The sequence below is a fragment of the Emys orbicularis genome, chromosome 8, assembly GCF_028017835.1.
Source record: "Emys orbicularis isolate rEmyOrb1 chromosome 8, rEmyOrb1.hap1, whole genome shotgun sequence".
NCBI lineage: Eukaryota > Metazoa > Chordata > Testudines > Emydidae > Emys > Emys orbicularis.
The window spans coordinates 74,895,876-74,914,411 of NC_088690.1; the positions used below are offsets into that span (position 1 = coordinate 74,895,876).

At 45.4% G+C, this 18,536-nt stretch overlaps 1 protein-coding gene across 1 annotated transcript in view; it reads left to right on the top strand.

The window, feature by feature from the left end:
• DIAPH1 (diaphanous related formin 1) overlaps positions 1-18,536 on the top strand; it is a 180,920-nt gene that overhangs the window by 88,575 nt on the left and 73,809 nt on the right. The window contains exons 14-15 of the mRNA XM_065408815.1: positions 2,357-2,421; positions 3,581-3,760. Of these exons, the coding sequence (XP_065264887.1) occupies positions 2,357-2,421; positions 3,581-3,760 (245 nt within the window). The remainder of the gene's footprint in view (positions 1-2,356; positions 2,422-3,580; positions 3,761-18,536) is intronic.

Genomic DNA, 18,536 nt, shown 5'->3' on the forward strand with positions numbered 1-18,536 from the left:
TGCACCCCGACCCCCTGCCGCACCCCTCACCCCTCCTGCCCCCCACACCCCAATTCCCTGCCCTGAGCCCCGTGCCGTACCCTGCACACCTCCTGCACCTCAACTCCCTGCCCTGAGCCCCCATCACACCCCGCACCCCTCCTGCGCCCCCTGGGGTCAGGGAGGGGGCAGAGTTGGGGTGAGGACTTCGGGGAAGGGGTTGGAATGGGGGCAGGGAAGGGGCGGGAAGAGGCGGGGCAGGGGCATGGCCTCATGGAAGGGGTGGAGTGGGGGCGGGGCCGGGGGCAGCAAGGGGTGTGTGTCAGTGTGTGTCGGGCCAATGCACTAGTCCTCATGCGGCTCTTGTGGTCATTTGAGTTTGAGACCCCTGGATTAGAGTGTTTCGGGCATCATCTTGGCCATTTGTCTCCTGTGCAGATTGGATGAAGGGTCAGGCGGTTTCTGCACAGTTTCCAGAAGGATTACTTCCTGTATTATGACAGCATGTGGGGTAGCTCAGACCATGTCTCCACAGAGACTAGTGGCTCATTCAGGGATCCAGGTGACTTCAGTCCTGTTTCTCAGTAATGTTTTTATATTGGACAGTTACAGGGCCACCCCTTGGTTTTCCATATATACTTTGACCAAACACAGAATCATAGAATCGTAGGACTGGAAGGGACCTCGAGAGGGCATCTAGTCCAGTCCCCTGCACTCATGGCAGGACTAAGTATTATCTAGACCATCCCTGACAGGTGTTTGTCTAACCTGCTCTTAAAAATCTCCAATGATGGAGATTCCACAACCTCCCTACGCAATTTATTCCAGTGCTTCACCCCCCTGACAGTTATGAAGTTTTTCCTAATGTCCAACCTAAACTGCCCTTGCTGCAATTTAAGCCCATTGCCTTTTGTCCTATCCTCAGAGGTTAAGGAGAACATTTTTTCTCCCTCCTCCTTATAACAGCCTTTTATGTACTTGAAAACTGTTATGTCCCCTCTGAGTCTTCTCTTCTCCAGACTAAACAAACCCAATTTTTTCAATCTTCCCTCATAAGTCATATTTTCTAGACCTTTAATCATTTTTGTTGTTGTTCTCTGGACTTTCGCCAATTTGTCCAAATCTTTCCTGAAATGTGGCGACCAGAACTGGACATAATACTCCAGTTGAGGCCTAATCAACGTAGAGTAGAGCGGAAGAATTACTTCTTGTGTCTTGCTTACAACACTCCTGCTAATGCATCCTAGAATGATGTTTGCTTTCTTTGCTACAGTGTTACACTGCTGACTCATATTTAGCTTGTGATCCACTATCACCCCCAGATCCCTTTCTGCATTATTCCTTTCTAGGCAGTTATTTGCCATTTTTTATGTGTGCAACTGATTGTTCCTTCCTACGTTGAGTACTTTGCATTTGTCCTTATTGAATTTCATCCTATTTACTTCAGACCATTTCTCCAGTTTGTCCAGATCATTTTGAATTTTAATCCTAGCCTCTAAAGCACTTGCAGCCCCTCCCAGCTTGGTATTGTCCACAGACTGTATAAGTGTACTTTCTGTGCCGTTATCTAAATCATTGATGAAGATATTGAACAGAACTAGACCCAGCATTGATCCCTGTGGGACCCCACTTGATATGCCCTTCTAGCTTGACTGTGAACCCCACTGATAACTACTCTCTACGCTATTACAACTGTGTCTAGATTGATGTAGACTTTGGAAGGGCTGTTCTGCAGTTGTTATTTAAGTGGACTCCGAGCCCCATCTCCATTGTTTACTGCTTGAGAGTCACCTGAATGGAATACATGTCTGCAACCACTCGAAAAAGGGAAAAAAATAGTTACTGCCTGTACTGTAACTGTTGTTTGAGGTATCGGTGCAGACGTGTATTCCCACCCTCCGACCCCTCTGTATCAGTCTCTCCATCTGAGAGTCTGGTGCAAAGGGACTGAGGGAGGTCATGGTGGGACCACCTTTAAATACCATGGGAGGGGCTTTGAGGGCCAGAGAGGGTGCGAGTGCCACCCTGATAGGCACTGTTAAGGAAAGCTGTCTGGTACGCACACACTTGAGTGGAATACATGTCTGCACCCACATCTTGAAGAACAATGGTTACAGGACAGGTAGATAATTGTTTTTTGTTTTATGTGCCAGACTGAGTAAAAAGAAAGGTCTGTCTTCAGCAGAGGATGCTGTACAGATTGTGTTGCAAGGTTGTGTGTGGTAAGCTCCAGCCAGGACTGAGTACTGCACTGGGGAAAGTGGTTTTGGGGGTCGGAGGACTGTTTCTAGCAGGGGCATGTAAGGGTTATGTGCATTGGAGAAGGAATAATTTTGGACACTATTGTGTGCCTAATTGTGTTTTTCCCTTTTTGTAGATAACTTGATTGATCAAACGAAGGTGGAGAAAAGTGAGGCTAAAGCAGTGGAGCTGGAGAAAAAGGTGTTTGGCTGGGGGTGGGAAGAGATGGGTATGGTATAGGCCCCTGAGCACTGTGATTAGAGATTGGGCTGCAGGTGCCATCAGACGGGGCCTTCCATTAGTTCCATGCAGCAGAGCTGTGGTTAATAACCACTGAGCTCTGCATTTGACCTTTATCTCTGGGGAAGAGCCACATGTTTACTTTTTAATTTAAAAAAGGATGTAGTTGTCACATTAAGGGGAGATAGTGTTCAGGGCTGTGCTGCTGGGCATGTGGGCCCACACACTTCTCACACTCTCAATCAGTCTGACAGTCATCTGCAGGTCTTGCCTGATAGGCATTAATTGAAGCTGTGGTTGGATGTAATTAAAAGGTTCACCTCTTGTCACAGCCATGAAAACAGCTGCCTTCAGACAGTGCCAAGAATTTGTAATGCATTTTCTCTATGTGAAGAGTTTATTTGTGTGCATTTCAGTGTAAATATGGACTCCTTCGCTTGGAGACTCTGTCCCAGGGTCTGTGACTATCAGATTGGAGTCTAGGAACTTCTTCCCTGTTCTCCTTGGCCTTTTGGACTGGGCAATAGAATAAATCTTATCCTCTTGCAATGTGAGGAATGTCTGTGTGTTGAGGGTGGTTCTGGACTTTGAGAAGACTGGAGGGAAAGCAAGAGGAAGTAATTGTCTCATGCACATAATCTCCTAACCCAGGGGTGGCCAACCTGAGCCGGAGAAGGAGCCAGAATTTACCAATGGACATTGCCAAAGAGCCACAGTAATACATCAGCAGCCCCCCATCAGCTCTCCCCTGCCCCCCCGCTCCCAGTGCCTCCCGCCACCGGCAGCCCTGCTGATCAGTGCCTCCCCCTCCCTCCCCGCACCTCCCGATCAGCTGTTTCATGGTGTGCAGGAGACTCTGGGGAGGAGGGGGGAAGAGTGAGGGCACGGCAGGCTCAGGGGAGGGCCTGGAAGGGGTGGAGTGGGGGCAGGGCCTGTGGCAGAGCCAGGGGTTGAGCAGTGAGCACTCCCCGGCACATTGGAAAGTTGGTGCCTGTAGCTCCAGCCCCAGAGTCAGTGCCTATACAAGGAGCCGCATATTAACTTCTGAAAAGCCGCATGTGGCTCCAGAGCCACAGGTTAGCCACCCCTGTCCTAACCCATAATGCACGTTGTCCCGCAGCTGGACTCAGAACTGACTGCACGGCAGGAGCTTCAGGTTGAAATGAAGAAGATGGAAAGTGACTTTGAAAAGAAACTCCTGGATTTAGATGCAGAGAAGCAATTCCTGGACAAGGAGAAACAACAAATTACCCTAGAGAAGCAGAGTTTAGAAGATGAAGTCTCCAAGAACAACAAGCAGGTAATGTTCAAGCTGGGCTGGGGGTATGGACTATAGTACCTCGGAGAGCATTGCCATCTTGCTAAACAGCCTGCAGCACCCTGGAGAATTCTGTCTTTCAACTGGGCAGAGGAAACATTCAGGCTGGCATATGCGGGGCGGGAAGGGGGGGAATTGTCACGGATACACAGGATGTGAACTACTTCCCAGCTTTTGAACAGTCCCTAGGACAAACCTCTTCTGTGTAGCATACCCCCAAGGAGTTTCACTCTTCCTTCAGAGTAGGCCACATGGCCTCAACACCCCCAAGATTCAACCTCTGGGCTCTAGCACTCCTGCTTCACATAGTGAGCTCTGCTCAGCGAGTCCAGTTGAGAGAGACTCCTGGTCAGAGACTTGTACACTCTTCAGGGACCCATTCACCTCAGCAAGTATTTGCAGGGACACTTGGCAGCCTTTTCAAAACAGAGTAGGTTTTATTTGTAAACTGGGTCACAGCACTGTAAGTTCTTAAGTTAGCATAGAGAAATAAAGGTTAAGACGTAGTCCATCTGGCCAAGCCAGAGCAATCAGCCAACCAAGCTGCTATGGACTCCATTCCAGTCAATCTCTTTCTCTCTGTCCATCCCAGGTGAGAGCAGTTGAGCTGCTTCAAAAATCCAACTCTCTCCCCTTCCTGTCAGCTCTCAGTCCTTTGTTCAGGCAGAGCCACGTTGTGTTCACATTCCCCTCCTGACAAAGCTTGCAGCTGTTAAGTGTTCAGATTTGGCACTTCCATTGTCTCTCTGATTTGGTTCGGTTTTAACCAGTGCTTTAATGACCCATTCATTCCATCCAGACAGCTAGGTGGCATACACACCTCATGTGTCCTACTCTGCTCCGAGAGCAGACTTAATTTACCCTTTTGTCCCACGGTGTAGCAGTGCAAAGTACAGAGGGAAAGTGAAGCACATATAGTCTTCCTAAAATATTACAGAAAATTCGAACCCTTTTAAAAAAAAAAAAAAAAAAAAGGGCAGCAGGAGTAAAAATAATGCAGGCAGAAGTCTAGCAGCAGGGTGGGGCTATCCAGTTTATTGCACTGAATGCAGGATGTATGATTACCTGCCTTCTGGGCAGGTGGCATATGTGTGCACTTGGTGCAAGCAGTTCATGGTCCTCAGAGACCAAGTACCAGCTCTTGAGACCAGAGTGGGTGAACTGGAGAAGCTAAGTGAGACAGAGGTGTACATAGATGAGACTTTCCTGGACACAGTAGAGCGGTTGCACCTCCAGTCTGACAGCCTCTGCGCTGTTGAGGAGGATGAAAGTCTTGGGGAAGGAGAACAGCAAACTGGAGCGGAGGGAAACAATCCCATAGTTAAGTATCAGGGGGTAGCCGTGTTAGTCTGTATCTACAAAAACAACAAGGAGTCTGGTGGCACCTTAAAGACTAACAGATTTATTTGGGCATAAGCTTTCAATCCCATAGTTGGGACCCTCCTTTCAGATGATGTCGTGGTAGCCTCTCGCATTAAGGATACCCCGCCAGGGGAGGTAACCCCAACTATTAGGAAGAGACAGATCATAGTAATGGGTGATTTGATCATTACAAATATAGATAGTTGGGTTTGTGATGACTGGGAGAACCACATGATAAATTGCCTGCCTGGTGGGAAAGTGGGGGGGAAAGGGATAGCTCAGTGGTTTGAGCATTGGCCTGCTAAACCCAGGGTTGTGAGTTCAATCCTTGAGGGGGCCATTTAGGGATCTGGGGCAAAAATCTGTCCGGGGGTTGGTCCTGCTTTGAGCAGGGGGTTGGACTAGATGACCTCCTGAGGTCCCTTTTAATCCTGATATTCTATGATTCTATGAAGGTTGCAGATCTCTCGAGACATCTAGACAGATTATATGCCAGTGCTGGAGAGGAGCCGGTGGTCAGGTGACAGTGACATAGGGAAAAGTAGGAGAGAGGTCCTGGTGACCCAATTTAGGCTGCTAAGTAAGAGATTAAAGACCAGGATCTCCATGGTTGCATTCTCTGAAATGCTTCCAGTTCCATGCGCAGGGCCAGTTAGACAGGCAGAACTGCAGGGTCTCAATGCGTGGTTAAAGCAAGGGAGGAGGGATTTAGGTTTATTAGGAACTGGGGAACATTTTGGGAAAGGAGGAGCCTATACAGGAAGGATGGGCTCCACCTAAATCGAAATGGAACCAGATTGCTGGCATGGAAAATTAAAAAGGTCGTAGAGGAGTTTTTAAACTGAGGGCTGGGCAAAAGCTGACAGGTGCAGAGGCGCACATGGTTCAGACAGAGAAATCCCATAGGGGAAGATCTATTAACAGGGATTCCTATATCCTAATAAAGAGGAGAGGATAGAATTTGATAAAGTACAGGTAGGAGCTGACGAGAAACAGATGAAAAAGAGTCCCATTCAATTACATCACATGAAGGCAGACAACTAAATAGTAACAAATTTTGTAAGTGTTTGTATACAAAGGCTAACGTTTAAATACTAAGATGGGTGAACTGGTATTAAATGAGGATATTGATATAATAGGCATCACAGAAACTTGGTGGAATGATGATAATCAATGGGACACAGTAATACCAAGGTACAAAATAGAGGAATGACAGAGTAGGTCACACTCGTAGGGGAGTAGCACTATAAGTGGGGGGGGGGGAACCGAATCAAATATAGTAAAAAATTTTAAATGAAACAAATGGTACCATAGAATCTCTTTGGACAGAAATTCCATGCTTGAATAATAAGAGTACAGCAGTAGGAATATACTACCAGCCACCTGACCATGATGGTGATTGTGGAGTACTCTGGGAGATTAGAGAGGCTCCAAAAGTAGAAAACTCAGTAATAATGGGAGATTTCTGCTATCCCTATATTAACTGAGTATATGTCACCTCAGGATAGGATACAGAGATAAAATTTCTAGACACGATTAGTGACTGCTTCTTGGATTAGTCCTGGAACCCAAAAAGGGAGAGGCAATTCTTGATTTAGTCCTAAGTGGAACACAGGATCTGGTCCAAGAGATGAATATAGCTGAACCACTCAGTAATAACAACCATAATGTTATCAAATTTAACATCCTTTGGGTGGGATACCAAAGAAGCCCACTGCACTAGCATTTAACTTCAAAAAGGGGGGAACTACACAAAAATGAGGTAGATAGCTAAACAGAAATTAAAACAAACAGTCACAAGAGTGAAATGTCTGCAAGCTGCGTGGAAACTTTCTAAAAACAGTGTGATAGAAGCTCAAATTAAATACATACCCCAAATTAAAAAACATAGAGAACAAAAAAAATGCTACTATGGCTAAATGACAGAGCAAAAGATGCTATTAGAGGCAAAAAGGCATTCTTGAAAAATTGGAAGTCAAATTCTACTGAGGAAAATAGAAAGGACCCATAAACTCTGGCAAGTCAAGTGTAAAAGTATAATTAGGCAAGCCAAAAAAGAATTTGAAGAGCAACTAGCAAGACTTAAAAAGTAACAGCAAACAAGCCTGCCAAACAATCAGTTGGACCCCTGAATGATAAAGGTGCAAAAGGAACACTCAAGGAAGATAAGTCCATTGTGGAGAAGCTAAATGAATTCTTTGCATCATTCTTCACTGCAGAGAATGTGAGGGAATTCCCACACATGAGGCTTTCTTTTTATGTGACAAATCTGAGGAACTGTCCCAGGTGGTGGTGTCAATAAAAGAGGTTTTGGAATGCATTGATAAATTAAACAGGACTAGATGGTATCCACCCAAGAGTTCTGAAGGAACTCAATATGAAATTGCAGAACTACTAAGTGTAGTATATAACCTGTCACTTAAAAAAGCCTCTGTATCAGATGACTGTAGGATAGCTAATGTGACATCAATTTTTTTAAAAGGCTCCGGAGGCAATCCTGGCAATTACAGGCCAGTAAACCTAACTTCAGTACCAGGCAAGTTGGTTGACACTATAGTAAAGAACAGATGAACATGATTTTTTGGGGAAGAATCAACATGACTTCTGTAAAGGTTAATCATGCCTCACCAGGTTCACCAATCTATTAGAATTCTGTGAGGAGGTCAACAAATATATAAACTAGGGTCATCCACTGGATATAGTGTACTTGGACTTTCAGAAAGCCTTTGACAAGATCCCTCACCAAAAGCTCTTAAGCAAAGTAAGCAGTCATGAGATAAGAGGGAATGTCGTCTCATGGATAAGTAACTGGTTAAAAGACAGGAAACAAAGGCTAGGAATAAATGGTCAGTTTTCAGAATGGAGAGAGGTAAATAGCAGTGTCCCCCAGGGATCTGTAGTGGGACCAGTGCTGTTCAACATATTCAGAAATGGTTTGGGAAAAGGGGTAAACAGTGAGGTGGCAAAGTTTGCAGATGATACAAAATTACTCAAGATAGTTAAGTCCAAAGCAGACTGGGAAGTGTTACAAAGAGATCTCACAAAAATGGGCGACTGGGCAGATGAAATTCAATGTTGATAAATGCAAAGTAATGTGCATTGGAAAATATAATCCCAATCATACATACAAAATGATGGTGTCTAAATTAGCGGTTACCAGTCAAGAAAGAGATCTTGGAGTCATTGTGGATAGTTCTCTGAAAACATCTGTTCAATGTGCAGTGGCAGACAAAAAAGCTAACAGAATGCTAGGTGCCGTTAGGAAAAGGATAGATAACAAGACAGTAAAATCATAATGCTAGTATATAAATCCATGGCATGCCCACACCTTGAATACTGCATGCAATTCTGGTGTCCCCATCTCAGAAAATATATATTAGAAATGGGAAAAGGTACAAAGAAGGGCCACAAAAATTATTAGGGGTATTAGAACAGCTTCCATGTGAAGAAAGATTAAAAAGACTGGGACTGTTCAGCTTGAAAAGAGATGAGTAAGGGGGGGGATATGATAGACGTCTATAAAATGATGAATGGTGTGGAGAAGATGAATAAGGAAGTGTTATTTTCACCTTCACGTAACATGAGAACCAGGGATCACCCACTGAAATTAATAGGCAGCAGGTTTAAAACAAACATAAGGAGGTACTTCTTCACACAATGCAGTCAACCTGTAGAACTCATTGCCAGGGGATGTTGTGACGGCCAAAACTATAACTGGGTTCAAAAAAGAATTAGGTAAATTCATGGAGGAGAGGTCCACCAATGGCTATTAGCCAAGATGGTCAGGGACGCAACCCCATGCTCTGGATGTCCCTAAGCCTTTCAGAGCCAGATGCTGGGAGTGGACAATGGGATGAATCACTGATAATTGCCCTGTTCTGTTAATTTCCTCTTAAGCATCTGGCCTGGCCCACTGTCAGAAGATTGGATACTGGGCTAAGATGGACCTTTGGTCCGATCCAGTGTATCCATTCTTGTGTTCTTATCTCACAGGAATATAGACTGGAGCGTAGCAGGTTTCAACAAATAGAGATTACTTGAAGAGCAAATAGCATCTGGTCTTTCCAAAACATGCCTCTGGATTGGCCCACAGTGGTTATAACCCCTCACATCACCACATGTAGGCAGGGAAAACACTGAATTGTGAGAAATAGAACAGCTGGTCACTGGTTTCACTCTTCCAGACAATGGCTGGCTGAACTAGACTTTGGGTTATCACCTTTGGCCTTGGCTACACTGGCGCTGTGCAGCGCTGCAACTTGCTGCGCTCAGGGGTGTGAAAACGCACCCCCCCGAGCGCAGCGCTGTAAAGCGCCAGTGTAATCAGCGTCTGCAGCACTGCACGCTCGCTCGCAGCGCTGCAAGCTATTCCCCTCGGAGAGGTGGAGTACTTGCAGCGCTGCGAGAGAGCTCTCGCGCTGCCGCGGCAGCTCTGTGAATCCCCAAGTGTAGCCAAGGCCTTTGTTTCTCTGGTGATTCTCCCCACCTCCAAAAAATCTTTTGTTCTTGGCCAGGCGCCTCCTAGGGAGGAATTTATTTTTCTTTGCTTGCAGTATACTCTGGAGCTTTCGTATGCTCTAACAAACAGAGAGTTGCAGCCTAGTCTTGGTGTGAATGGAGCCATTCATCTTCCGCCTTTCTCCACTGCACCATCACTGTTCCCCCATCTTCCCAATATAGGTGTGGGACTTGGAACAGTTGCTAAACACACACTCAGCTGAAGAGCTTCTTTTGAATCAACAAAGTAGGTCTTAGAGAGGTGTTTTACTTTGAAAACTGTCTTGCTACTTGCCATCTCCTTCACTAAGAGAGTGGGGAAGCTTCATTAGCTGGTTTTCTGGAGTCTTTTCTTGTGTTTACATCAGCCCATCAAGCAGTTTCCTATTTCTTCCCCAAGGTGGCTTCCTCTTTCCATGTAGCTCCAGAAGGCCCTCAACAGTTCAATTCTTTTTTTCAAGTCTGCAAAAAGATAAAGAATCTCCTAAGGTTAATGTCTAAGATAATTATGGTGCATGGAGGCAGCAGCCACCTTCTGTTAAGGTTAATTCCGTGAGCACCAGCTCCACCCTGTGATCCTGCCAGGTGTTAGTGTATTATTCTTTACCTCTCATATGTCTGCTGTGGAGCTGGAGGCTGCTGAAATTTCCATTGTCTATTTTTGAAGGCTTTTTTATATTTCTCTGTCACCAGAGAACCTGAGCATCCCACATATGCTAATGGAGGAAAGTATTATCCTCTGTAACGGAATCCCCAGGGTACAGCCTGGAACTGTGGGATTGCTGTGCCCCCTTAACTCTCCAGCCTGGGCTGTCTTTCACAAAGCTATGCCATTGACAATCCGCAAACCCCTCCAGGTGCTGTGATCACTCAGCCATCAGCATGTGGCGCCCCACACCCAGCTAAATTGCATGAATGCTCCCTGAACCACTCATGAATCATACTGATAGAGGCACCAGCCAATCACCCCAGTTCCCATCCTTGCACCCCAGAAATATGCCATTTTACAACTGCTCAAGACTCCCTTGGTCAGTGCAAGCTCATTAATCACGTCAACAAAGAAAAGTGGACATGCACCAGCCTTTGTAATCTGAGCTGAGATTCCCCAAGCACTTCAACCAAAACCACACTGTTTTAGGTAAAATATAAAAACAGATTTGTTAACTACAGAAAGATATATTTTAAGTGACTATAAGTAGCAGGCATAGCGATCAGAGTTGATTACATGAGAAATAAGAATGAATTTACAGTCTAAATTCTACAGACTGAGCAAGATTTGAATCATTGCAGTCTCTCACCCTACTAGATGTTGCAGGCAGCTCACAGTTCTCAATGCACATGCTGGATTCCTTTCCCAGCCTGGGATCAATTTCCCCAGTTCAGAGTCTTTGTCTTCCAGGTGTTGAGATGGGGGAGGAGAGAGGCCAAGTGATTTGTCACTTTTATACTTTCTTTCAGCTGCTAGAAAGATCCTTGCTGTGACTGTGGGGTTAGTCCTCATTGTGTATGTGCCCTCTAAGGAGCTCCCGCGAGAGTGGATTCTTCTTGATGGGCCATTAATGCTTGACTGGCCCATGATGATTGCCCCTTTGTCATTACTGAAAGGCCAGCTGTGGTTGTCTCCCAACCTCTCAACATATTTCAGTGACACATATAACAATACTTCATAATTTCACATACAATGATAGTACATACAATTCAACAGGATATTAAGGTTCAACAGATAAAGACTTTTAAAATGATACCTCATAAGGCATGCATTGTACAAAACGTATCATCATATGACAGTGGTGAATATGGGGGTTCCAGAGTGCTACTTTGAGGTACAGTGTCACATCCTCATATTACAGATAGGGAACTGAGGACCAAAATGATTAAGTGGCTATTTTGTCACAGGGTGTCACAATTAGGGTACAGTACAGACCAGTGGGAGGTTATCACCTGTAACCTTGGTGCCTTACAATGCTTTGCTGTTGTAGCTGCCAACCTGGGCTCTCACAACCAGCCTACCAGTGTGCAGGTCACACCCTGATTGTCTGTGTGCTAGACAGCCCTGGGTCAGCAGCTCCGACCCCAGCAACCTGTCTGCAGCCCCACTCTGGCTTCCACCAGCCTTGGTTGCAACCAGCAGGGTGACCCCAACACACTCACAGTCCCGAATTTCCCCAAAACCGTGTGCCCTGCAATGTCCAGCCATCTCCTGGACAGTTCAGAGAAATAATATGATTTGTTTATTCCTCTTAAAGAGACAAAAACACATAACAGCTTATTAACTTAACTGGGGCCACTGCACCCTTCCCTTTAAGCACTGCAGTGAGTTGTTTTATAGGAAAATAAAACAACTTTATTAACAATAGGACATAGGTTAAGTGATGCTAAGTAAAATGAATAAAGTTAGAAAGGGTTAAAGGCAAATAAAAGTGAAAACACGCATCTAAAAGTTTAAAACTTAATCTAGCAAGATACAGGCTTGGTTCAAGATGGTTTCTCTCATTCTTCTTCCCAGCCAAGGCTGATTTTCCTTCAGTCAGGACCTTTTACAAAAGTAAAAAGTGCCGGCTTCCCTTGTCTTAGGTGAAAGATCTTTACCTAAGCATGTTTATCACCTATATTTCAGCTCCAGAGACTTGACTTAACCCCCTTCCCCCCTGTTTTGGTTGAAGGACCCATCTTTCTCAGCTTGCAAGAGCTCTGGCCTCTTGTGTATGTCTAGTGGTGAATGCCAAAGATGGCTTCTGTCCTTGCTTAAAGTCCAGTTAACTTGTTTCAAGAGGCAGTGTGGCCTGGAGGGTGCCTGGGGCAGGCCTCACTGGAAATGCCACGGTCAGGGCAGGCTGCAAAAGGGAGAACAGATCCTCCCCAAACTGATGGTTACCACTGAAATTAAATTCACCAACCAGTCACAAACTGGACTTCTGATTCCCCCACACTGGTTATCAAGAAACTAAAAAAGAAATCACACAGCCTCATTTATTGCATTCCAGTTCTCTGGCTCCCAATAAAAACCTAGGTCCAGTACAGACAGAAGTTATTTAAAAAAACTCTGCTCACATATACAAAATGTTCTTCTGACCCCAAAGGGGCAGCCATGTTATCAGGTCAATATTTGTTTGGATCTTACCCAAAATACCACACTGCCAGCCAATCCTTTAGTGTCTACAACTAAAGGTTTATTATAAGGAAAAAAGAACAAGAAGAGAGTTGTTAAATGATAAAGCACTCAGATACATATAGAGACTTCAAAGTCCATACATCAGGTTCTTAGAAGTATGGAGGGTTGCCAGTTGTGGATGGACATATTCCTGGAGGTTTTAAAACATGACATAATCTTTAATTAAAGATTAATCTTTAAATTTCTGGAGACTCCAGGACAATCCTGGAGGATCGGCAACCCTAGCAGTATTGGTGAGTTTGCTGGCTTGAAAGTCCTTCTGGAACACATCCACAGCTTGGATGGGTCGTTCAGAACTTTGTAGAAAAGTTACTCCAGAGGTAAGAAGCAGGAATGAAGACAAAATGGAGATGATGCAGCTGCCTTTTATTTTCTTTTTCCACATGGCTGGTACTTCCTTTGTCCCAAATACAAGCTTCACAGCACATGGACATGGAAAAGCCTTAGAGTTTTGTCCATAGGCATGCCCTTACATGCCTTGCTGAATCATAAGGTGTAGTCCCTGGCTTTTCAATGGGTTTGTTGTACAGTGATGACCTTTGTTGGGCCATCGAACAGGCTAGGCAGTGCTGATGCTAGTCTGTCTGGGGGTGTCACCCAGAAACACAGCATGAGTTTTGAAATATAGATATACCCTACATATCTGTAATTCACAATACAAAAGTGACACAAACGCATAAACGAGATTATCATACTTGGCAAATCATAACATTTTCACAGACACCTTACATGGCCTATCTGGGCAGATTCCTTGCAATTTTATAATATTGGTATCAACAATATCATAAAGTGTTCCATATATTCCATACAGCATCACAGGCAGGATGACCTCATGCTGTTCTTCCCTTCCTGTGCGCTTCCCATCTCCCTGTATGATTGCTGTGTAAATGGGAAAGGATTGCCTAGGAAGGAGTACTGCAGAAAGGGTCTGGGATCATAGTGGACCACAAGCTAACTATGAGTCAACAGTGTAACACTGTTGCAAAAAAAGCGCACATCATTCTGGGATGCATTAGCAGGAGTGTCGTAAACAAGACACGAGAAGTAATTCTTCCGCTCTACTCCACGCTGATTAGGCCTTAGCTGGAGTATTGTGTCCAGTTCTGGTCGCCACATTTCAGGAAAGATGTGGACAAATTGGAGAAAATCCAGAGAACAACAACAAAAATAATTAAAGGTCTAGAAAACATGACTTATGAGGGAAGATTGAAAAAATTGGGTTTGTTTAGTCTGGAAAAGAGAAGACTCAGAGGCAATATGATAACAGTTTTCAAGTACATAAAAGGTTGTTACAAGGAGGAGGGAGAAAAATTATTGTTCTTAACTGATGAGGATAGGACAAGAAGCAGTGGGCTTAAATTGCAGCAAGGGAGGTTTAGGTTGGACATTAGGAAAAACTTCCTAACTGTCAGGGTGGTTAAGCACCCTGGAATAAATTGCACAGGGAGGTTGTGGAATCTCCATCATTGGAGATTTTTAAGAGGAGGTGAGACAAACACTTGTCAGGGATGGTCTAGATCAGAGGTCGGCAACCTTTCAGAAGTGGTGTGCCGAGTCTTCATTTATTCACTCTGATTTAAAGTTTCACGTGCCAGTAATACATTTTAACATTTTTAGAAGGTCTCTTTCTATAAGTCTATAATATATAATTAAACTATTGTTGTATGTAAAGTAAATAAGGTTTTTAAAATGTTTAAGAATCTTCATTTAAAATTAAATTAAAATGCAGAGCACCCCGGACCGGTGGCCAGGACCCGGGCAGTGTGAGTGCCACTGGAAATCAGTTTGCGTGCTGCCTTCGGCACGCGTGCCATAGGTTCCCTACCCCTGATCTAGATAGTATTTACTCCTGCCATGAGTGCAGGGGACTGGACTAGATGACCTCTTTAGGTCCTTTCCAGTCCTATGATTCTATGAAATGGGGCTTCCATTGTTTCTGATTCCACCATGCTGAATTTACATAGGAGACAGGTAGGTAGCTGTGACATTCCCTCCTGTCTGGGCAGACTGTACCGCCTAATATTAAGGAGTATCCATAATTCTTTATATGGTGTTAATACATACATTTCACAGTATTAATCTGTGTGTCATTAGCTTTGAGGAAAAAACCTCACTCTATACACTTTTATAATACAGTAATATTGTGTACAATTAGTTGATTCAGTTGCTTATCACATGAGCTTCAGCCCCCCCCCCCCCATCTTTATATACAAGTAAACCTTTGAAATGAATCCTTCTGAAAAGTAAAGGAGACCAAGCTGCTTCTCTCCTGGTGAGTGTAGACTCCATGCTATCTTTTCCCCCACTTGTTAGTGTGAGGTTTGCCTCCATCCCTTGTTAGCTTGCTGGGTCTGTTTATTGCTTATACCCTGTTTCCCCGAAAATAAGACAGTGTCTTATATTAATTTTTGCTCCCAAAGATGCGCTAGGTCTTATTTTCAGGGGAGGTCTTATTTTTCCATGAAGAAGAATACGGTACACATTTATTGTTGAACAAAAAAAAAGGAAATTTATTACCTGTATACGGTACGGTAGTAGTTGTCATCACAAACCAGCATAACCAGACAAACTGTGAATCCTACGGTATCAAGAATTTCTTGTTACTACCATTATTTCCATGTACAACAATCTATGGTACATTTACTGATACTGATATTTACCGGTATGAACACAAAGTAAGATTTATTCAATGACAGTCATGTCATAATCTTCTGGAATATCATCATAACAATCCAAACCCTGAATTTCCTGGTGAATTTCTTGTGACTCCATTTCTTTCAGAATCAGTGGACCAAATCTCTCATGTTTAGCAATAGCACTGTCCTTAAATGAGTACTTCTTGTCAAGGTAGCCTGCTCGTAGTGCATTTGCAATGCAACTGTCAGTGATTTTCTCCCATGAATTCTTCACCCAAGTCACCACCTCTTGCAGTTTAGGTTTCACAAAGTTTCCACGCTGTTTTCTCTCCATTCTATTTTCAATGTAGTCATTAATTTCCATGCGCAAATCGTCCTTGAATGGCTTGTTTATTGCAATATCAAGAGTCTGGAGATAGGCCGTCATTCCTGCGGGAATCATTATTTGATCTATTTTTCTTTCGTGAAGAAATTTCTTCATGTCTTTAGCGCGGTGAGTGCTGGCTGCATCCCAGACTAGCAGACCTCTTTGGTTCCCTCGCATAACAAGCGGCAGCATTAAATCGACCCACTTCCTTATAACTGCTTGTGTGGCCCAGGCTTTTTCAGTTTCAAGAATAAAAATGCCCGAAACACGTTCAATCTTTTCCTTCTTGCCCTTAGAAATGATTAAAGGTGGGATTTTAGTGCCATCCAGACGAATTGCCAAAATACAGGTAACACGTGCACTTTCGTAAGCAGTGGAGGGAATGTACACTGAGGAGACACCCCGCTGTTCAATTGTTGTTTGAGATGATTGGCCCATAAACACTGCAGTTTCATCCATAGCAATCATGTTGGAAAGATTGTATTTAGAGAAGTCAGCATCATCAATAAAGGACTTGAATGCAAGTGCTCGCTTAATAACTTGAGCATCTTCCAGCCTAAACAGTGTTATGGATCTTCTTAAAGACAGTTCACTTCGCTGAAGGAAATTATCCAGCCAGTGTTGTGATGCTTTGAAGTCTTTGGGGGCTATGTCAAACTGTGGTGCCATTGCAAGGGCAAATTCTTGAATCTGAGCCCTATTCACAACTAAAGCCTTTGCTCTCCTGTCAACAACCCATTCACAGATCAGGTCTTCCAGTTCGGAAAATAATGGTTGCCGACCTGATCCACACTTGCGCTTTTTAGCATTTCCCCTGTCCACTTGTTCAATGAGGTTACCGTACTCTGCTCGCCATTTTCGGACCAATCGGATACTCAACATATTCTCTTTGCAGAAAGCAGTAAGATTTTGGCCCCAAGAGTCTTCCACGATTCCTTTCTTGTACTCCATGGAGTAGCTCTTTCTTTTTGCGCTCATGTCTAGGGGTAAAAATATACCAGCACTGTTTACCAGTATTTCTTGTACTTTAGACCCTTCAGCAGAAAAGCAGTCACCCCCTAAAGTGACACACTGGATCAGAAGGTGGGGAATCAAAATGGCACAGGGGTATCAGGGTGGGGGGAGGGGGATCACTTAAAATGACACAGGGGGGATCAGAGGGGGGAATCAATAAAAATGGCACAGGAGGATCAGAGGGGGGGATTACCATTTTAGTACCCCCTTCTGATCCTCCTGTGCCATTTTGATCCCCCCCCCCAAATCCACCCTGTGTCATTTTAAGTGAGACCCCCTCCCCCCACCCCTGTGCCAGTGGACAGTGGATTATTTAGTCTCTCCCCCCTCCCACCTTCACCAGACATTCCCCCACCTCAGTCACCCCTGTGTGTCTGTGCCGGCCAGATTCCACACAATGTGCCCGACTCCTGCCCAGGGCCGGCTCTAGGCACCAGCAAAACAAGCTGGTGCTTGGGGCGGCACATTTTTAGGGGCGGCATGGCCGGCGCCAGAATGCCGCCCCTAAAAATGTGCCCCGGCCGCCCTAGCTCACCTCCGCTGCTGCTGGCGCGCGAAACAGCTGTTTCGCGTGCCGCGGCCGCTCGGAGTCTCCCCCTCCCTCCCAGGCTCTCAAACCTGGGAGGGAGGGGGAGATCCCGAGCGGCCGCGGCTGTTTCGCGCGCCGCTGCTCCCCCTCCCTCCTTCCCTCCCAGGCTTGAGAGCCTGGGAGGGAGGGGGAGACGCGGCGCCCGCGCCGCGGCCACTCGGAGTCTCTCCCCAGGCTCTCAAACCTGGGAGGGAGGAGGAGACTCCGAGTGGCCGCGGCGCGGGCGCCGCTTCTCCCCCTCCCTCCTAGGCTTGAGAGGCTGGGGGGAGGAGGCAGGAAAAGGGCGGAGTTGAGCCGGGGGTGGGATAATTAAAAAACGGCGGGGGGGGGGGGCGGCCAAAATTGTTTTTGCCTTGGGCGGCAAAAATCGTAGAGCCGGCCCTGCCCCGCGCGACTCACTCACTGTCTAATTGTGAGTCAGCCAGACTCCGTCAGGGCAGAGCGAGCAGCAGGCGGCACCTTGTCCTGCCGGCGGCGCGGGCTCCTCGCACTGCCTGAACAGCTCCGGCTGCGCTGCGGCCAATCAGTGAGCTGCGCGGCGGCGCCCGCCGCTGCAGTCCAGAGGAGTCAGACGCCTTACGGTAGCTTCGGGGCCTTATATTTCGGGGTGGCCTTATTATCGGGGAAGTCTTATTTTCGGGGGGATGCCTTATATTACAGCGAGAGGCAAAACTGGAAGTAGGTCTTATTTTCTGGGGATGTCTTACTTTCGGGGAAACACGGTATGTAAATTGAGGTAAACACACATTTCTTCATTTAGAATAGAACAGATTAACAACTCCCCCAATGAACGTGGTTTACACACACGTTATTTATAATTACAGCACATATTCAGAACTCTTAATGCCCACTGCATACATACATCACGCAAGAATATTAATGATCAATAAGTTATTAGTTTTCAGAGGATATCTTCCAAGACCTATTTTGTACAAAGATTATTACAATAGTGTGTAGGGTGTGAATATAGGGGTGCTTAGTGTCACACCATTAAATTGCCCATTGTTGGTGACAGAGCTTGGACTAGAGCATGCATTTCCTGAGTTCCAGTCCAGTGTCCTAATCCTGAGACCCCAGAGCATTCTTCTTGTCTTCCCATCTGGCCTGACACACACGAGCGT